The sequence below is a fragment of the Marmota monax genome, unplaced genomic scaffold (genome assembly GCF_021218885.2).
Source record: "Marmota monax isolate L192 unplaced genomic scaffold, Marmota_monax_Labrador192_F-V1.1 WCK01_AAM20220418_F8-fsc00034, whole genome shotgun sequence".
In the NCBI taxonomy this organism is placed as follows: domain Eukaryota; kingdom Metazoa; phylum Chordata; class Mammalia; order Rodentia; family Sciuridae; genus Marmota; species Marmota monax.
Window position 1 is genome coordinate 5,571,347 of NW_026693934.1, and position 20,254 is coordinate 5,591,600.

The following is a 20,254-nucleotide window of genomic DNA, read 5'->3' on the forward strand; positions in this document are numbered from 1 at the left end:
AATTTGCCTGCTTCCTTAGGAGAAGACAGAAAACTTGGAGAAATCCTTCTATGTCATCTCCCTTGACTAGATAGGCTGTCTTCAATTTGGCAGCTCTCTCAACTGAGACCTGACTATATTATCTGCAGAACCATGCCACCAGCATCAGTTTAGTTGGGGATACTCCTCATTTAAAACAAAATCCAAATCTTTAGTTCTTATTTCTTCTATTTTTTACCCCCAAATCAAATCTTTCATCTTCATAATCAGGAACCGATTCTAGTTATCACTAAGTGCATATTTACTGAGCTGGGTTAGTTGTGTAACAAATGCTTAGGAACAGAGAAAAGTGTCTTTCCCCTCAAGCAACATGTATTCTAATAAACTGATCCATAAATGCAGTCATTTAATTCTGATTTCAATTTCTTTCTTTTCCCAATTAGTTTTATATGTTTACCCTTTATTGTTTTTATCTGGGCATTTCTCTCTCTCTCTCTCTCTCTCTCTCTCTCTCTCTCTCTCTCTCTCTCTTTCTCTCTGTGTGCTCTGTGCATGTGTATGATTGAACCTTTTATTTCTGTTTATTTTAAAACCCACCTGCAAATAGTATATTTTATGTTATTTATATTTTAATTTTTGGTAACAGTGATTTAACCCAGGAGCTTTTTGCCACCATGCTGCATACCCAGTCCTTTTTATTTTTTATTTTGAGACAGGGTCTCACTAAGTTGCTAATGGACTTGCTAAGTTGCTGAGTCTGGCTTCGAATTTGTGATCCTTTTTTCTCAGCCTCCTGAGTTGCTGAGATTACAGGTATGTGCCACCACATACCTATAGGCAGTTTAAAAGGAAATGTCCTTTTTTTGGGGGGATGGACACTCAGAGCTAATTATAGTTCTTATATCACAAGGTATAAATAAACAACTGTTCAGTTCAGATCAAACACATTTTGAGTATCTTCTGCAGGCAAAGGTTTAATAAAGATCTGGCAATAAATTAAGAGGCAAAAACCCTGCTCTCAAGAAACTCTCCTGAACTCCCTATATGTAATAGCACATTGCTTAAAGTGTTTACAGATCTGAATACTTCTTTAGATTAGGAGTCTTTCAAAGGTAGAGGAAAGCCAGGTGTGGTGTTCATACCTGTAATCCCAGTAGCTTGGGAATCTGAGGCAGGAGGACCAATTTAGCAAGGCTCTAAGACCCTGTCTCTAAATAAAATACAAAAAGAAATTTTTTTAAAAAGCTGGAAATATGGCTCAGTGGTTAAGTGTCCCTGGGTTCAATCCCCAGTACTCCACCCACTCAAAAGAAGGAGAAGAAATATGATGGTTTGGGGCTGGGGATGTGGCTCAAGCGGTAGCGTGCTCTCCTGGCATGCACGGGGTGCTGGTTCGATCCTCAGCACCACATAAAAATAAAATAAAGAAGTCATGTCCACCGAAAACTAAAATATAAATATTTAAAAAAATTTTCTCTCTCTCTCTCTTAAAAAAAAAAAAAAGAAATATGATGGTTATCTCGGTACCTTTCAAAGCCTACAACTGACTGATAGTACAAGCTCAAAAAACTGAACAAACCAAATCCACAAGTAACTATGCTATACAGCAAACATGGAACTGAGGTATGTATTGAACAATGCTGATCCCATACCGCATCTTAGCCAAACTAGATGATCAAATGACTCCATATTTCATTACCTTAACATCTAATAAATTTCAATCATAAGTGTCTATATAATGCTCAAATAATGGTAATTTGGTAGATTCAATTAAAGAATTCATCCACCTGGGAACAGGTTAATATCTGACTGCTTGGCATATAAGAACTCAGGCTACATGGCTTACTTAAGATGATCCTTTAGAGCAAGATGATTCTCCAGAAACGTCATTGATCTATCTACCTAGATGAGATCTTGGCTAGATGAGTGCTCTTAGGAATTTAATTTAGTAAATAAATTCTAAGCTGTTCTGAGTCTACCTACAATGAGTACTCCACTTTCTTCATTACAGAGCAGATATGGATGAAAATATTATGCTAAAACAAATGAAATACATCCTGAAACATCTTTGTTGTTTGTTGAAGCAAATTCCATGTAGAAGGTGATCATAAGATCTTGATAAAAATGGAGTGCAGTGTGAACCATTTCAGATTAGGTATTCCAATATTCAAGTTTATGAGCTATTTGTTTCCTTTTAATTATTTTATTTATTTATTGGTACCAGGGATTAAATGCAAGGCTTTGCACATGCTAAATATGTACTTTACACTACACTTCCAGCCAGATTAAATGTTTTAATCTGACAAGTCAATAGAGAATGGAGTTTGAAGAATTAATTTGGTTAGCAAGACAGGCTAGGGCAATTCTTCCTATAGGAGGAGTAGGAGGGACACAGATGGAGCACCTCAGTCTAGAAAGAGTTCTTAAACATGTCTTTTATTCATAGAGTAGACTAACAGAGATGGATTTGAGGCTTTATCATGAAATGACTAGAACAATGTGGATTATTTCAGTACATGTTTACTGATATAACAATATCTGGTTAGAAAAATTTTTGTGGCTAAATTTGTTTCCAATGTTGAGAACTAAGCTTGATTTATTTAAAAACAATGAACCATATTTATATTGGATACAACCAAGTAAATATTTCTGTTAAAAGGAAACTAGAGTTACCAGACAATGAGAGGGCCACAGAACTTGTCTCAGAAAATGTGTTGTTGTAAGGCAGGTTGGTGGGTGCAAGGGTTCGTCTTGGTGATAGAGGTAAAGCAAAAGAGAATTAAACTATGCCATGTAACAAAAGGATTAGACTAGGGAAGTGAGGAGCTGGCATCTCAGCATTAAGCTAAAAGAATATGGAGAGGTCAAAAGAAGTTATGAGAGTAGGTAGGTCCAAGGGAGGTGGGCCCTGAGATAGCAAGAGAAAGACCAGAAAGAAACTAGCTGTGAAACCTTAATGCTGAATTCTGTCCTCTGCTCTGCCTTCCCTCATGTGTCAAAGAATAATGCTTAGAAGAATGAAGGAGGTATGACTATGTCCATGCCTGTACATGGTGGAACAAGATGAGAAAGGGTGGGTGCAGCACATGCAAGCCTGAGCCCAGGAATCCTCATGAGTACAGGAATGATGAGGAGGGTGGAGAGACTACCCACATTACTTAGGATGAAAGCTTCAGTCATTTACTCAGTAATTATAAGAATTACGTACAACCCTATAGGATTAGGGAACCTGGAGGCATTCCACTTAAACTCAGTTGAGGACCATGATCAATATATTCAACATATTCCTTTTTCAGATGGAATGTTTTCTTGAACTGTAAAGAAAATTATCTTGAGAAGGTGTTTATTTCTTTCATTTTAACATCTTTAATTTTTTTAACACTTTTGATAAAAGCAAAAATAAGAGACATTTTAGCATTAGGAGAGAGAGAAGTGAAGAATTCAAAATAAAAGATCTAAATCTATTTTCTCTTTTCTTCAGTGGTTCTTCTTTTAAGAAGATATGGATGTGGTATTTCTTCCACAGCAGTTAAGCCCTCTTCTAAGAAGTGACCATGGGAAAGGAAAAAGGAAATCAGTCCCAGTGCCATAGTCTGACTTCTCTTATTTATTGCATTCTTATGTTTAGGAGTGACGTCTGTTAGCAATATTTTTCTCTTTAGGACATCTGTCTCCTATACTATAAGCAGTATAAAAAGAACCCGTGAACCGCATATTGAGAAAGTAAATAAAATATTTATTTCCACCATCCAAACTACCTTGATTAACTTTTTCTTCAAAATTCTTTTCAGGCATATCTGAGGTCCTGGGTTTAATCCCAAACACCACAATCATCCAACCAACCAATCATTCAATAAATAGTTTTCAAAAAGAGCTAACTTGTTTTTGAGTCTTTACCCTCTGTTGATTTTTTTTTTATCCCTGAGTACATATTTACATAGCACATATGAAGTACATTTTTGGATAGATACAATGTAGGTATGATTATCCAGAAACAGCCCTTGAATTAGCTAAGGCTCAGAGACCAAGTTTACATAAGTAGCAAGTGCCTTACTTTTCTTGCCCCATGTATCATTCTTATGTGTGTCTTCATTTCTCTCTCTCTCTCTCTCTCTCTCTCTCTCTCTTTATGGTGCTAGGGATCGAACTCAGGACTTTGTGCATGCTAGGCAAACACTTTAACACTGAGCTACATCCCTAGCCCTAGTTTTCACATTTCTTGATGCCAATAAACCATGGCTTCTAGTAACTCATTCATAACATGGCCAGCAGAACACTGTGTCTATGAGGTTACTTGGTCAGTTCTCAGTTGCATAGAAAACTCATGTCACTTTCTAAACCTGGCTTTTTAAAATTAATAAATATATACTCATATACTCTGATACTCTAATATTTAATTCCTAAAAAATATTTTAGAATAACCAAATATAAATATGAAAGTGAACTTGCTATCGATATGAAATATATTTTAAAATCAAACCATATTATTTATGGATGAATTGCTATTTCTGTATGCAAGACTTTTTCAGGTCCACTGATGCAGATCATCAAGAACAGACTTTTGACAATGTGGAGAACTAACTTTAGTTTTATGTTCCTAAATGCAGTGCAAAGTACTTTAGCCCAGTGTCCTAATTTAGAGAGAAATTAGTAGAAAGGATCCTGTTTACATAATCTCTTTTAAATGGAAAGCCAGACTTTTCCCACAAAAATTAATACTTTTAACTAACTAGAGGTAAAAAAAAAAAATAGTATATCAAAATGTTCTCATGGGGAGCAGGTTGTGTACAGGAAGTCTCATTGCCAAACTCTCATAAGTTCAAGCCCTGGATTATAAGCAGCAACTATTTTTGCAATCTTGAAAACTATTCATTATATTTAAGAACAAGTTAATTTTATGACATAGGGATTGAGTATGGAGTCGGCTGTGTGTTTGAGGATGACAGGGACTTTCTGCATTTTGAATCAAGACATTTATCACTAGGTGGGCAATCCACAAAGACTGCATGGAAGGATTACTCTAATAAATAAATGACCTCAATAATGTTGACGTTTCATTTTCTAAGAACATTTACTTATGTTCTCTACATGGCACTCTGTATTTCTGGAAGCCACACGATGGGATCAAAAGCTTCTCTGGCAAATACATCATCCCAAAACAAACCTGTGGGCCATTTTTTATAGGTGTTTGATAAAAGCTACAATGAGCAGTGTTGCTAATGGTTTACAAATGGAAATTAATCAAATATGATAGCATCTTAAATATTTTAACCTTTAGTTATTAATTAATATCCAGAAGCAAAGGGATACGCAAGTGACACAAAGTAAGTATAAATATTCACTACTCTTAGGCTCACTTAAAAATTCCTATCACTTGGGGCTGGGGTTGTGGCTCAGTGGTAGAGTGCTTGCCTCACATGTTGAGGCACTGGGTTCGATTCTCAGCACCACATGTAAACAAATAAATAAAAGTCCATCAATAACTAATAAAATATTTTTAAAAACTATCACTTGACTGTCCTCTGTTGTATAAAGAATTCATAAAAGAAGACAAAGACTTTTACCCAAGAAAAAGAAGTAAATATATATTTAATTCCTTTACACCCCCTAAACTAAGAATGTAGCAAAAGACTTCCTTAATAGTATAAAAAATAATTGATTGGAGTCAGAAACTAAGGCAAGAATTCTATAACAATGACAAAATATACTAGATCTCCTCAAACACATGAATCCATACATGCACTATTGCCATTTTAAAATTCAGGCTGAACAAAAATAACGTACCTGATACAAGAATAATGAGAATCTTAGCATTGTTAGCTAAGAGACTATGGAAGAATTTCAGGGTAGCTGGAATATCTTCTACATAATACAGCATCTAGATAGGAGGGAAAGAGAAATGGAAAAAGAAAAAAAAAAGAGAGAAATGAGACATTGCTCTGTGTTGGAGTCTTTGTTGCTTGGACTAGAAGGTTTGATTTTCAAGTTCAGTGAATTTTTATCCAATAAAACTCTTAAGACATTTAAAGATTAAAGATGTTATATGGAGAGATAGGACAACAGCATGAGAAAATATTTGGGAAAATGGAAAACTATGGCATTTGTTCAATTAAAGCCAAATAGGTTTAAATTTTACTTCTGGCTTCTATAACACAGACATTTATAGCTGGAGACACTTTGATTCCATTCCACATGGGGACATCGATCCTCTGCCTATTCTATATTTTGTGAACTGCAGTCTTCTGGGAGAAAATGGTGCTGGCACCATAAAATCAGACCCCATTTCATGGAACGTTGCTTTAAAATTAAGTCCTTTGTACTAGCTTCTCCATGTGCTCACAAATGCTTTTTTTTTTTTTAAAAAAAAAAAAAAGAAAGAAAATCACAGAAAAATGTGACAAATTCTGATGTCTAGGACATTGACCTGAAAAAAGCAGGAAGCTACATGCTTAATCATAGAGTGTTAGGGGTCAGCCCACCCTCTTTTAGTAAGTGCAGAACTTTCTAGCCAACACACAGAGTGTGATATTATTCATTGGGAGTGGGAAAATTTCCCTAATGATTTTCATGCCCAAGTGGCTAACCACCCCACAGACACTTCTTATATCTCACCTTCCTCTCTCTCAGACAAGAATTCAATATTCCATATAGTGTGTTCATAACAGAATTCATTGCACCAAGGGAAAACAACTTAAGCTGTAGACTCTCTCACGTGAATGAATGAAGTAGAATGAAGCTGCTTATGGCCCATACTGCCTCAGCAGCCGTGTTGAGTGCCAGGTCACTCCACATTGCCCACCACAGGGAGCGCAGACAGGCACCAACACGGCTGATCCACAAGATGGCTAAATACCTATGACATGACCTGGATGAAAAAGAGACAGGGCCATAGCAGACATCCTGAATTTATCTAAGACACAGGGAGACCTGTGGGCTGACTGTGAATATCGGGAGAGGGTCAGGACTGAAGTAGCAGTGAAGAGATAGAGCTCAGAAAATGTTGAGTAGATAAAGGAAAGAGAGATGCTGTGAGGAAGAAAGGACAAACATGGAAGTCTGGGGGTGGGGGACGACAAAGAAGCTGATGCCTAAAGTCACAGTATTTTAGAACAGGGAAAATAATGGGAATCAGAGCATTAGTGGAAGAACTGGCTTTTGATAAGAGGAGGCTTCTGCAAGAAGACAGGAGATGATGGTTACAAATGCAGCTGTGTTTGCAAGTTAAGAGGGTGAGAGATGAGTTTTCATCTGATAATTTATATGGTTTTCACACAATAAGAAGTGAGGTCATCAGCTGGAGATGAATGGTAGGGGGAGGTTGCAGGAGAATAAGGAAAGAAGGGAGTTATGAAATAGTTATGTGAGCAGGGGGGAAAGCAAGTATAATAGACAAACACCCAAGGCTTGCTTAACAACATTAAGTGCCCCCTCATGCAGAAAAGGTTTTATCAACCAAGGGAACAGAGGTATAGGATTGCCTAAATATGTCAACCTTGGGGTCGTTTCTTCTTTTGGTTTCTTCATGAGTTTATTTCTTTGGTCTAACTATAGTTGTGGTCTATAGAACAGAAAAAGTGTTTTGTTATTCACCAAGTGGTAGATCTGAAATATGCACATCTGCTGGTAGTAGCCAACTCTCAAAGCCTAGACATTGCTCATGCTATCCAGAAATATCCTTGAAGGCTGGAAATTCATCTATTCATCTGGTCCTCTATTCAAGAGTTATCACTCATTAGGCTCTTGGTGCTAGACGTAGAAATAAAGTCCTGCTGAATGACTGGCTGATATCAGTAAGACTTTATTGATCTGAGGAATCATAAAACTTGCCCCTTTTGCTTTATACACAGTATACAGGCTGTTTATTAAAGGCTAAAGCAAAAAAGGATTTAGAAAAAATGTACATTCCAGACCATTTGGGTCACTGGAAAACTAGCCAGGACATATATTCACTCTATTATGTATTCGTTCTACTGTATATGAATCTGTGTGGGTTTCTCACTGCAGAAAACTATATCTAGATAGATAGATAGATAGATAGATAGATAGATATAGATATATAGATATAGTGATGACTATGGAATAAAGAAAATTGGCCTTATGGGATGTTAAGGAGAATTTTATCAATACTTGTATTTGGACAGATAATACTCCCTTGTAAAATGAGAAATCACAAAATTTTCATTTAAAAAAACATTAAAATTTTACACATGCTTGATGAATATTTCTGAAAAATCTCCCTTCTGATAGTATTATTATAATAAATATTTCTTACCTGAATCATATGAATAAAGTCCCACTTTTGAAGCTCTTTTTTCTCCATTATTCTATTTTGATATTCAGATGATGTCTCTTTATGCCAAGCAAACTTTATGTTCTCGAGGTTTGATGTCTTGGCTACAAGCTCTAAAATACAGAGAAGAGGTGGCACACCATCAATTTTAATTGCAAATGTGGAACCAATTTCCATTTAGAATTTTAATGCAATCAATGTTATATACATAACAGATATAAAACACATTTTTCTTTTTTATGCAGGTCTGGGAAACCTTGGGGCTCATTCTGATTTTTTCCCAGGATTAAATAAAATTAGAGGCAAAAGGAAGAGTCAATAAGAAATAATTATGAGAACCTGGTTAGATATAGGTTACATTATCTTAGTATTAATGGGGAATCCACTAGTAAATTTTATTAATGTAAAGTTGATATGAAACAGGTAATATGACTGTGAAATCAGGAGCAGGAAACCAAGGCCCAGGACTATATCTGGTCTACCACCTATTTTGCATGAACTATAAACTAAAAACATATATTGTTCTATTTCCTGTCATTCATGTTTCATGCTATTACATTATTATTAATTATTTTATTATTATTAAATGACTAGAAAAATCAAAAGAAGGACAATATTTCATAATTTGTGAATATGAAATTCAAATGTCAGCATTTATAAATGAAGTTTTATTGAAACACACTAATATTCAGTTTAAATACTGTCTATGGCGAGCTTTGTGCCAAAACATCAAAGTCAATTAGCTGTGACAGAGACTAGTGGCCTTCTGAGTCTTAAACATTTACTACTTGGCCCTTTTCAGAAAAAAAAAAAAAAAAAGCCAATTCTTGTTGTAACCCATTAAAGATAAGCTATTTAAGGGCAGGAATTCTGTCATATTCTGAATCAATGAATGACTCTGACCCTAAGAATAAAAATTAAAACTAATAGTTGATGACGACATGGGAATGGATAGAGAGTCAATAAGAGTCTAATTATTCACTGTTCACAGGCTGAGGCGTTCATTCATGCCTTTAAGAATTAATTAGGTTCTTCTCCAAAGAAGCTTACAAAGAGCATACCACAGTCACTGTATTATTAATCATTCAAGGCAAAAAAATATGAGATGATAAGCCTTTGTGGATAAGATTTGGCATATAGCACCAAAGGCTACAGGTACCTTTGTATTTGGTGATTTGTTCTGCACTCGGTTCAACAACTTCATTGTTGATATGCACTCCTGGGTATTGAACCTGAACTTTGGAGAGAATTTGAAGATCAATTTCACCTAGAAGATAAATATACAGAACAGATTACACCATTACAAAAAGAAGTGATTAAGAACAATTTGAGCTGATTTATTATCTGCCTTACTTTTACAAGAAAAGACTAGCAGAAAGAATAATGCAAAACTGTTCCACTGCCACAATACCTGTAAGGCAGAAACGCTAGGTTTTCAGTAGGACTCATAATGTAATTTGAGGGGGAACATGAATGTCATTCAGCCATTCATTCATTCACACATATAATCTTTATTTAATATCCATCACTGCATTTTATTAAATCAAAGATGTCATTGATTGCAGAAGATGACAATCCCTATTTTTGTTTTACCAAGTCTGGAAAAAAAACACCGTTAGATATAATTTTAAGATTTTATCAACTGACCATAATCAGAGACATTAAGATAAGGAAAAATAGCTTAGAATGAATAAACTTGTCTAGGCTAGAAGAATGAAAAAAAAAAGATTAAAAAAAGATAAAAACATATGTTAGGTACAAATAAAGGATACAAAATATGTCAGACATCTGCCTTCTAAAGTATCACTGCCTAGTGGAAAAGACAGATATGGCAACAATCCTGGCTGTATTGGGCTAGGGTGGGATGAGGAGAGGAAATCATGAGGGAAAGGATATAAGAGAAGTTAGAATAAGCAGAGCTTCTTGAAAAGAGACCACTCTCCAGCTCTGTCTCTCTCCAGGTGAGGGAGGTGGCCCAGAGACTTATGGGAAGTGAAGGATTGTAGGCAGAGCAGACAGGATGACAAAGGCACAAAGTCAGGAGGTAGAAGAGTACCTATGAATACTTAGAATACTGGGTGAGGCGGGCTTCTAAGCAAGAGGAAATCCAAGAGGTAAGTGGAGAGGAGATTTTGGAAAGAATGGATATTCTTCCATTAATTCATTCATCAACTACTAATTGACAGTTTACCCTGTGCCAGCAACTGCACTAGGCTATAGCAAATGCAAGAGCAGGAGGATCCCCATCCTGATGGAAACTCGGTCTATAAGTGATGGCATAGGAAAAGGTGGTAAGGCAGATGGACTTGCATTTCAAACAGGTGTTCTCCATGTACTGGGTGTATATGATCTTGTCAATTTGCTTTACCTCTCTTAGCTTCATTTTCCTCATCAGAAAAATATAAAAAATAAGAACACGTAATTTATTAGCCGTGAGGGTTAAATGTGTTAATGCAGATAGAATACAGTGCAAAATAGAGTTGGCACTGAATAAATGTTAGCTATTAATTATTTTTATTGTTGCCATTGAGTCCCTGTCTTTAAAACCATTCCTTCTCTCCCTATTACTAATGCCTCCAAATTAAGTTTTGCACTTTTATTCGATTAGGTTATGATGTTGACCTTCATTAAAATGGAAATACCTCTTGGCAAGATTAGCATATGAAAATTATGTTAGACTTTAACGTTTTGGCATAAATGACATTAACAAAACCTTTTCAAGGTTAGACATTGCAGGCAGAAAAACAGATCATAAGACTGGGAGATCTGGAATAAAGTAAATGAGAAAGATAAACCCGGAACAGAAGATGCTAGGCTAGGAAAACAGGATAGTCAATGTCATAATGGTAGTCCAAAGAAATGCCAATGGATTTGGGTTCCAGAGATGGTGCATATGTACAGGAAGGCAGGGGAGTGAGAAAGAAGCTGAAGTGGGGGATGAAAAACTTATTTTTCTCCAAAGTTGGGACTACTACATAAAATTTCTTATTCCTTACCTAACAATTATAGCTACAATTTATTGGCCACTTATTTGCCAAACATTGTACTAGATGCTTTACTTAGAACCTCTCATGTGCTCCTGATTGCAAACTACAAATTATTAAAATCAGATAAAGTGATTTGAATATTTTTAATAATATATTTATTATTTAGTGCATTGTACTTATATATAATAGTGGGGTTCATTTTGACATATTCATAAATGCATATAACATAGTTTATTCACAATCCTCGTTTCCTCCCCTCTTCCCTACCCCTGTTCTTTTCCTCTACTTTATTGGTCTTCCTTATATTTATGTATTTACTTTTTAATAGGTGCATTATATTTAAATATAAAATTGAAATTCATTGTGATATATTCATACATGCACATAGCATAATTTTGTCAACTTCACTCAGAGGATACTGATATATCTAATGTTTTAAGCACATCTGTTAAAATCTGTAGCATTTGGTCTTCTATTTCATACTAAGAGACAGGAACATGCTGAATACTAAAAGTACACAAAAAGTATTTTATTCTTCTCTACAGCAACTGTTTTTGAAGGGGAAAAAAATAAGGCAAATGGTTAATTAAAAAAAAAAAAAAAGCTATAGGCTAATTGGAAATAGGTCCCAGCTTGCCCCAAAGGACTGAAACATGAAAGTCCTATTCCTGCTTCTGTCATCCAATCCACTATCTTCAACTTTTCATAAATCAGTTATGAAGATTTCAAAGTCAACATTTTAAAAGAAATCACTGAAATGTCATCATTTCTCCCCCTGGGACTTGATAAGATCTCCTCCTCCAAAGATGGATCCAGACTTTTCAGATCTGCTCCAGTGGCAGATCACATCCAGCACAGCCTCAGACAGGTTCAGAGCCAGCAGTCCCTCTTCCATGGACACTAATAGGAGATGCAATTCGAGAACAGCAACTGAGATAAGCAAACCATGAGTTTGGGTAGCAAACGCTAGAGTGCAAAACCATGTGTGTTACATCCCTAGCAAAAATGAACAAATAACAAGAGGAGGTAATGAAGCTGTTTCTTCAGGAGTAAGCACATGGAACCTATTCCTGACTTTACAGGTAGGGTGACTACTATGGTTTAGATCTTACATATCTTCCCACAGGTCATGTTGTTGAAGTCTTGGTCCTCAACTGATGGCACTGTTAAGAGGTGGGCGAAGGCTGGGGTTGTAGCTCAGTCATATTGCACTTGCCCTACATGCATGAGGCACTGGGTTTGATCCTCAGCATCACATAAAAATAAATAAAGATATTATGTCCATCTACAACTAAAAAAAAATATTTTAAAAAAGAGGTGGTGGAAGCTTTGGGGTGGATTCTAGTTGGAGGGAGTAGGTCACTGGGGGATGCCCTTATGGGTATATTGAAATCCAGACCTCTTTCTCTGCTTCCTGGCTACCATGAAGTGAGAAGCTTTCCTTTGTCACCTGCTTCTGCCACAACGTACTGCCTTGCCACCGGCCTAAACGCAACTAATCCAAGTGAACATGGACTGAAACCATGAGCCAAAATAAACATTTTCCCCTTCTAAATTGTGTATCTCAGGTATTCTGTCACCGCAATGGAAAGCTGATTTACACTGTGACCAACCATACTGCCTGCTTGCAAAAGATAGCTCCATTCTATGCCTATTGTCCTAGTGACCCATCTAGTTTTGTTTTGTAGACTCAATTTTTTTCCTTTCAACAAAACATTCTTCTTCACATTTTATTTTGTAAACAAAATTTTTAAAAGGAACTATGTCTTAAACTGACCAGTATAATAAAACAAATGAGCAAATAAGACACACATATTTTAAAAATTTATGATAATTTTAATTCCTTTTACCTACTCTCTGCAGCTCTATCAAACAGCATTCAGTTTAATAACTGCTGCCTGATTCTGCTTTACTAGTGCCATCTAATATTTTTTTCTTCAAAATTCTAATAAAAAATGACTGCTTAAAAAATTAAAAAAAAATAAAAAGAAGAAAAAAAGTATGATGAGTATTTACATCAAACAGAATATCAATAAATCAAATTTTTAAAAAGTAAAAAAAAAAAAGGATTTTAGGTTGGATATTTCTTCATAGATGGCATCATTTAGGTATCCTCATGTAGTAAAAGGGCTAGCTGATGACACTTTGATAAGTTCACTAATCCCATTCTCAAAGACGGAGCCCTCAGGCCTGATAACCTCCTAAAGGCCTTATCTCTTAATGCTGCTGCATTGGGAATTCAGTTTCAACATGAGTTTGGGAGGAATGAAGACACTCAAACCACAGCAACATCAAAAGTGAAACTGAATATAAAGATGAATTTGGGATATTATGATTAAGGTTGATGAATTTTAATAAAGATACAGATTTGTTAGGGAATATTGATAACAGGGAGGCTATACATGTAGGGAAGGAAACCAGGGTAATCTTTGTACCATCCTCCCAATTTTGCTATGTGTTATGGTTTGGATGTGAGGCATCCTCCAAAAGCTCAAGTGTGAGACGATTCAAGGTTTAAAGGAGAAATGATTGGGTTATGGGAGCTTTACCCAATCAGTGAATTATTCTCCTAGTAGGATTAACTGAGTGGTAACTGCAGGTGGGTAGGGTATGATTGGAGGAGGTGGATCCCGTGGGGAGTACCTTTGGGGTATATATTTTGTAACTGGAGAGTAGAATCTCTCTCTCTCTCTCTCTCTCTCTCTCTCTCTGCTTCCTGATCATCGCATGAACTGCCTTCCTCTGCCATATTGTTCTGCCTCACCTTTAGCCCCGAGGAATGGAGTCAGCTGCCTACGGACTGAGACCTCTGAAACCATAAGTCCCGGATAAACTTTTCCTCCCCTACAGTTGTCCTGGTTGTGCCTTTCAGTCACAGCAGTGAAAAAGCTGATTAGAACACTGTGAATTCAAAATTTCTCCAAAAATAGTTTTTAAAACAAACTTAGATATATATGAACTTCCTCCACAATAAAGTCAGTCAGAAAGATAGTTGAGACTTTCTATTGTATTACTCTTGACTAATAATTTAGTATTTAGTTACAAATATTTTCTTGAAATTTTCACCTATGCTGTTTCGTCATGTAAGCTTCATTCTTTCTTTGTCCTCCTTCCCTGGCCATCAGATAGTTTTCCTACTAAATAATTCTTTGCTTTCCCTTTTGTGTCACTAATAGCAATGTTCTTATTCAAGCCCAAATATTCCAACTCTAATAATACTGTAATAATATCTTAAAAGGTCAGCCTATCTCTCTCTGGTCTTGTCTCCTGCAAAGCTATCACCATGACAACCATTTAAAACTCTATGCTAAATGAGCACATCACTTACCTGCTTAAAATTTGATCAGTTGGGTTAGGGTCAAGCATCTTGACTAAACATAAGTCACCCTGCCAGCTTCCTTATTCTCATCTCACAATTTCACGTTTTGAAACTTTTGTCTTCAGGAACCCTCTATCACTTGCATTCTCCCAGCCCATCCCCATAGACCATGTTCTTCCATATTTTTTCTTTTGCCCATGTTTTTTCCTCTGCCTGGAATACTATTCCTCGCTCCCTTACTTCATCGAGCTAACATTCATAGGTCTTGAACTCTGCCATACATGACTGACTGTTCTGGTGGGTTTTCCCACTGAGGCTGCTTCCAGGAAACACAGATAACACATACTTGTCTTTCTTGATCTAAAGTATTGCTTTTCTTCACTCATTTAATTCACTAACAAAGGCTTGACTCCAATAAGTTTGTTAAAAAGAATCAAGGTACCTATAACAGCTGAGCTGGTTTAATCATCAATCACTGAAAAGCATACCAGGGGTTATCAGACCCTATGGTACCATGATCCAGGAGTAAAAGAGAAAGAAAGAAAGTAAAGAAGGAAGGAAGGGAGAGAGGGAGGGAGGGAAAGGGGGGAGGAAGGAAGGGAGAACATTTGTTCTTGTTCAGCTGAATCCCTCTGTGCCAAAATGTTATAAATGTGTTCCTATGTTCGGTATTAAGTACCCTTATTATAAATGCTTTTAGTGAGCACACAAGCCAAACTCATGTGTCAAAGAGATGGCAGAAACCAAACTAGGCCCAAATCCATCAAATTAATCCATAAATTCTCAGCATCTTCAGGAATACATGAAAAACATGGAGAAGCCAGGAGTCTGTTCTAAGGGAAGTGCGACGATACATGCTCAGTATAAAGTTAGTCTCCTTTCACATGTGAACTCTCATTAGGCACTATTTGAACCTAACTATGACAACTGTAAGCTACTTATTTGGACATCACAATCTTAAGATACATATTTGGGTGCGGTGGCACACACCTGTAATCCCAGCAGTTGGGAGGCTGAGGCAGGAGGATCCTGAGTACAAAACCAGCCTCAGAAAAAGCAAGGTGTTAAGCAACTGAGTGAGACCCTGTCTCTAAGTAAAATACAAAATAGAGCTGAGGATGTGGTTCAGTGATCTAGTGGACCTGAGTTCAATCTCTAGTACCCCCCCCCAAAAAAAAGATACATAAACACCAACAGTTGTTTGGATTAGCTAAAGCCTTCTTAAGAAATGTCATTAAGCCAGTAGCACACACCTGTAATCCCAGTGACTAGGGAGGCTAAGGCAAGAGATTGCAAGTTCAAGGCCAGTCTCAGCAACTTACAAAGACCCCAAGCAATTTAGCCATACCTCGTCTCAAAATAAAAAATAAAAAGGGCTGGGGGTAGAGCTTAGGAGTAAATCACCCCTGTGTGCAATCCCCAATACCAAAAACAAACAACAAAACAAAACCAAAAAAATGAGAAATGCCATTAAATACTTCACACTTTAAAAAATCTGCAAAATTTCCTGTGACAAAAGAATAGATAGCAATGATTAAACAGCTCTATTCCTGTGTATTATCCTCCCCCGCCTTTTCTTCCTTTTGTGAATAGCAAAGCAAATTAATGAATTTGGAGTCTGAGCATGCTATGATGATTTAACAACTGATTTTGTCCATTGATCAATGTGTGGAATTTGAGCAGTTAGGCAAATCCAAACATATGTCAGCATAAATCAATAAGTTATAGAGCACTTTGTTTCAATACACAGTGCTCAGAAAGACATGAACTGAATTATAATCAGTGGTTATCTCAGGATGGTGAAATTTTAGGTTACTTTTAATCCCTTTTTGTTTCTTATCTATAATTTAAAATTGTTTCCACAAAACTTCAGTTGAATTAATTATGTTAAAGTGTTTATCTCCCAATTCAAAAATCCTCTGGATGGTTAATTTCATGTATTGACTCTATTGAGCCATGAGGTGCCCATATATTTGGTTGGACAATATTCTAAATGTGTCTCTGAGGGTGTTTCTGGATGAGAAAACATTAACATTTCAATCTATAGATTAAGTAAAGCAGATTACCTCTCTAAGGAGGATGTGTTTCATCCAATCAATTGAAGATTAAAATAGAATACCCTGATCTGGGACACTGGCCCTTTCTGGTCCTTAGACTCAATGGAATTATAGGTTCCTTTGGGTCTCCTGGATGCCAGCTTTTAGACAGGAACTTACACTACCACTTCCCCTGGGTCTTTAGCCTACAGACCATAGACATTGGGATAGCTCAGCCTCCATAAACAAGTGAACAAATTTCACATATATATATATATATATATATATATATATATATATATATACACACACACATAAAGAAGATGTCTATCTATGTTCTGTTTCTCTGGAGAGCCTTATTATACCTTCTTATCATCCCACTAAATAAACAACTCTGCAATAAAATAGGTACATGTCTGAATTGATTATGGTTATAATTTTATATGCAAATGACTATCCTAAGGCATCTATAACCAAATGTGGAGCAACTCACAGAGCTACAATTTGGCATTAAGTCTAAAATCATTATTTAACCTCTCTATAATAATTATCTTTCAACTTTAGCAAAATCCTTATTACTGTTTCTAATTAAATATCTTTAAATAAGAGATCCTTTATAATGTATTCTGTTTTCTCATATATTGAATGGATATTTGATTTTATAAAAACACAAAAATTTTATAAGACATGGCTACATTATCATAAATGTTAATATATGGAAGATGTGACCATCCCTTAAATCATGTATGATCTTCATCTGGTGATTCCAAAGGACTGGTCCTCTGAATAGGAGTCATCTTTCTGTTCTTGGTTAATGCACTAGTAAAAGAGGCAACAAAATGGAACTTTGATTGCCTAAAAATATGCTTGCTTTATTGATGGACAAACATGTCTGCTGTCAGAGATCCCAAGGCAATCCAGGGATGGTGTTACGGTGGTTTTGTAAGTTCCTAATTCTCAGTTATTTGGCTCCTTGGGTCTGCCTCTAGTGCATACCCAGATTTGAAGATTTCTGCATAATTTAAAAGGTATTTAAACCTCTTCTGACCTCATTTCTTCATCCATGAAATGTGAAAATATAATGTACATTCATTCGCTCCCTTATGCCATAGGGCAACATTTTTTAAAATTCATTTTTGTATATTGGTTTCATTTAATTATTCTATGTCAAACTAATAAACAATCTTTGACCAAAAAATCAGAGTAACTAGTTATATACTTAATTTGCTCAAAAAAATATTTACAAAAGTTATCATTCAGATCTTGAAATAATAAAAGTACATAAATTACTTAATGAGAACCAGAGACTAATTTGGGATTTTTGCATCCTACAATGTCTTTCCTTCAGCCATTCATCTGCTAAGGATCTAATATGAAATGCCTAAAGTGTTGATTAGATAAAGATAATTTTTAAAAGTTAATAAGCACATTGACAATTGTAACAACTCATTAATAATCAGAAAGACGAAAATTGAAATGGCAATGCAATATCACTTCATGCTTATTGAACTTGTGAAAAATTCAGAAAGCTGGAGAGTGCTGTCAGGAATATTCAGATAGAGAAAAATTCATGGAGACTGGTAAGAATATAGACTATTGTGGCCTTTATGGGGACTAATTTGACAATATTGATTCCAATTAAATATATGCACAACCCATGACTCACATGCTCTGAATTTGGGATAAAATACAATCATAAAATCCAAAGAAATTCTCACAGGTCGATGGAGAGATATTGTACCATGATTTTTGCTACAGTGCCATTTGTGATAAAATGAGGTTGGAAGCAAACCAGAAAAAAAATTGGATAGAATAAGGTATACACACAACACTCAAGTGTTCTGTAACAGCCAGAATCTATAGATTAGATGCACACCTAGCAATGTATGTCAGTGTTCAGAATGTAATACTCAGTAGAAGAGAAGCATGAAAATTAGTAATATATTGAAGGAACCATGCACCCCAACATATGCCTTTTGACATAAAAATTATTTTTGAGCTAAAGGCAATTAAGTAGCAGCACAAGAAAGAAAAAAATCTCCCTATCCTTGTTTTTATACCTAAAGGCAGGATACAAATTCTCTTTTGTTGAATATAGTTCTAGATTCTTCTCAGCCCAGAGACAGTACTGGAGGAATCTATAAACAAACCTTATTCTTAGTCTGTCCATATATATTCACCTTCCCATATATTTCCTGCCCTTAGCTACTAAAACTGCTTTCTTTTGTCTAGTCATCTCCCCAGAAATTTATTGTTTTTTTCTTGAAGGTGCTCTATAAACCAGTGTTCTGGAGCCACTGCTTTGAGTTACTTTTCATGAAGGTTTCTCTCACATCATGAGCACTGTCCATGAGTAAACATACTGGTTTATCTCTTGTTAATCAGTCTTTCACTAAAGGGGTCCATCCTAATTAGGAAACTCATAAAGGTTGACAAAGAAAAGTACTTTTTAGTTCTGTCAATGTACGTAGTAGAAAATATACAATAGAGAGAAGAATTTTTAAAAAGGTATAGATTGGTAATGGGAGACATGTAACACACTAAGTGCATATTATTACAGTACCATATGGGATTTTGTTAGGAAAGCAATGAAAGTGCAATGGATGAGTTACTGGCTGTAATGAGCAAGGGAGAAAGAGCCCAGTGAGGAGGGGAGGGAATCCTTTGTAGAGGATTGGGCTAGTCTGCGTGTCTACTGTTAGCTCTCCTCCAGGTTTTAGACCACTTATTCTAGAACTTTCTATATAATTATGTGTAACTGGTATGTTCCATATTTTTCGTGATATAAGGGGAAAACTAGGGAATTTACGGAAAACTACACCTGGATTGGCTCTCAACTCCACCACCTGCTACTACCTGATCTGAAGTCCTCTGAGCCTCCCATCATCTGGACATTAGCTTCTTCAATTTAGTGAAGCCTCACAGAGTTGCCGGGAGAACAAAATGTGATGACATATGAAATATCTAATAATATACCCAGAAAAGACTAGGCCTGCCTCAGAACTTAACTCCTCTGGGATTCTTTTTCTAAAATGTACAAAGGCAGTTTAATATTATTATAGCAGATAAAGGGGGAGAAAACAATTTTTATTACAGCTATTGACTGGTGAATTTTGGGAAGCTACATGGCCATAATTTACTTCAAAAGTTAATAAATTTTAGCTGTTTTCTTATAGGCTGGGTTGTGGATTTTTATCTGTTCTTTCCACTCCTGTGATACTTTCTATCAAACAAATGATGCTGACTTTTTGTTTGGGAAAATGAACAAACACCAAGTTTTTAAAACCTGCTTTGTTGCAAATCTCTGTTACACTACATGTTTCCTCAAACTGCAATCCATTCCAGTCTCCTTTCTGGCCTATGTTGAGCATTTTATTTAAGATCACATATTTTTTTAGTTATAATATCTTGCTTTCACACAAGCCTTATTTTAAATGCATTGTGACTACATTTAATGAGGGACACTTAATTGAGATCTTTGACAGTGGTAGTGAAAAGAAATCAAAAAACTAGGAAAAGAGAGGCGTCAGTGTCTCATTTTCTAGACAACTTTTCTCTACAACCTGAACTACATGGTTACATTTAATATGACAACAGAGGAAATGTTGAATTTTTGTTTAAAATCCAAATTCATTTAATTAAA

At 35.9% G+C, this 20,254-nt stretch overlaps 1 protein-coding gene across 1 annotated transcript in view; it reads right to left on the bottom strand.

The window, feature by feature from the left end:
• The window catches only part of Hnmt (histamine N-methyltransferase), a 43,634-nt gene that overhangs the window by 6,635 nt on the left and 16,745 nt on the right, over positions 1-20,254 (bottom strand). Inside the window, exons 3-5 of the mRNA XM_046463765.2 lie at positions 9,429-9,536; positions 8,252-8,382; positions 5,764-5,857 (exon numbers count right to left, since the gene is read on the bottom strand). Of these exons, the coding sequence (XP_046319721.1) occupies positions 5,764-5,857; positions 8,252-8,382; positions 9,429-9,536 (333 nt within the window). The remainder of the gene's footprint in view (positions 1-5,763; positions 5,858-8,251; positions 8,383-9,428; positions 9,537-20,254) is intronic.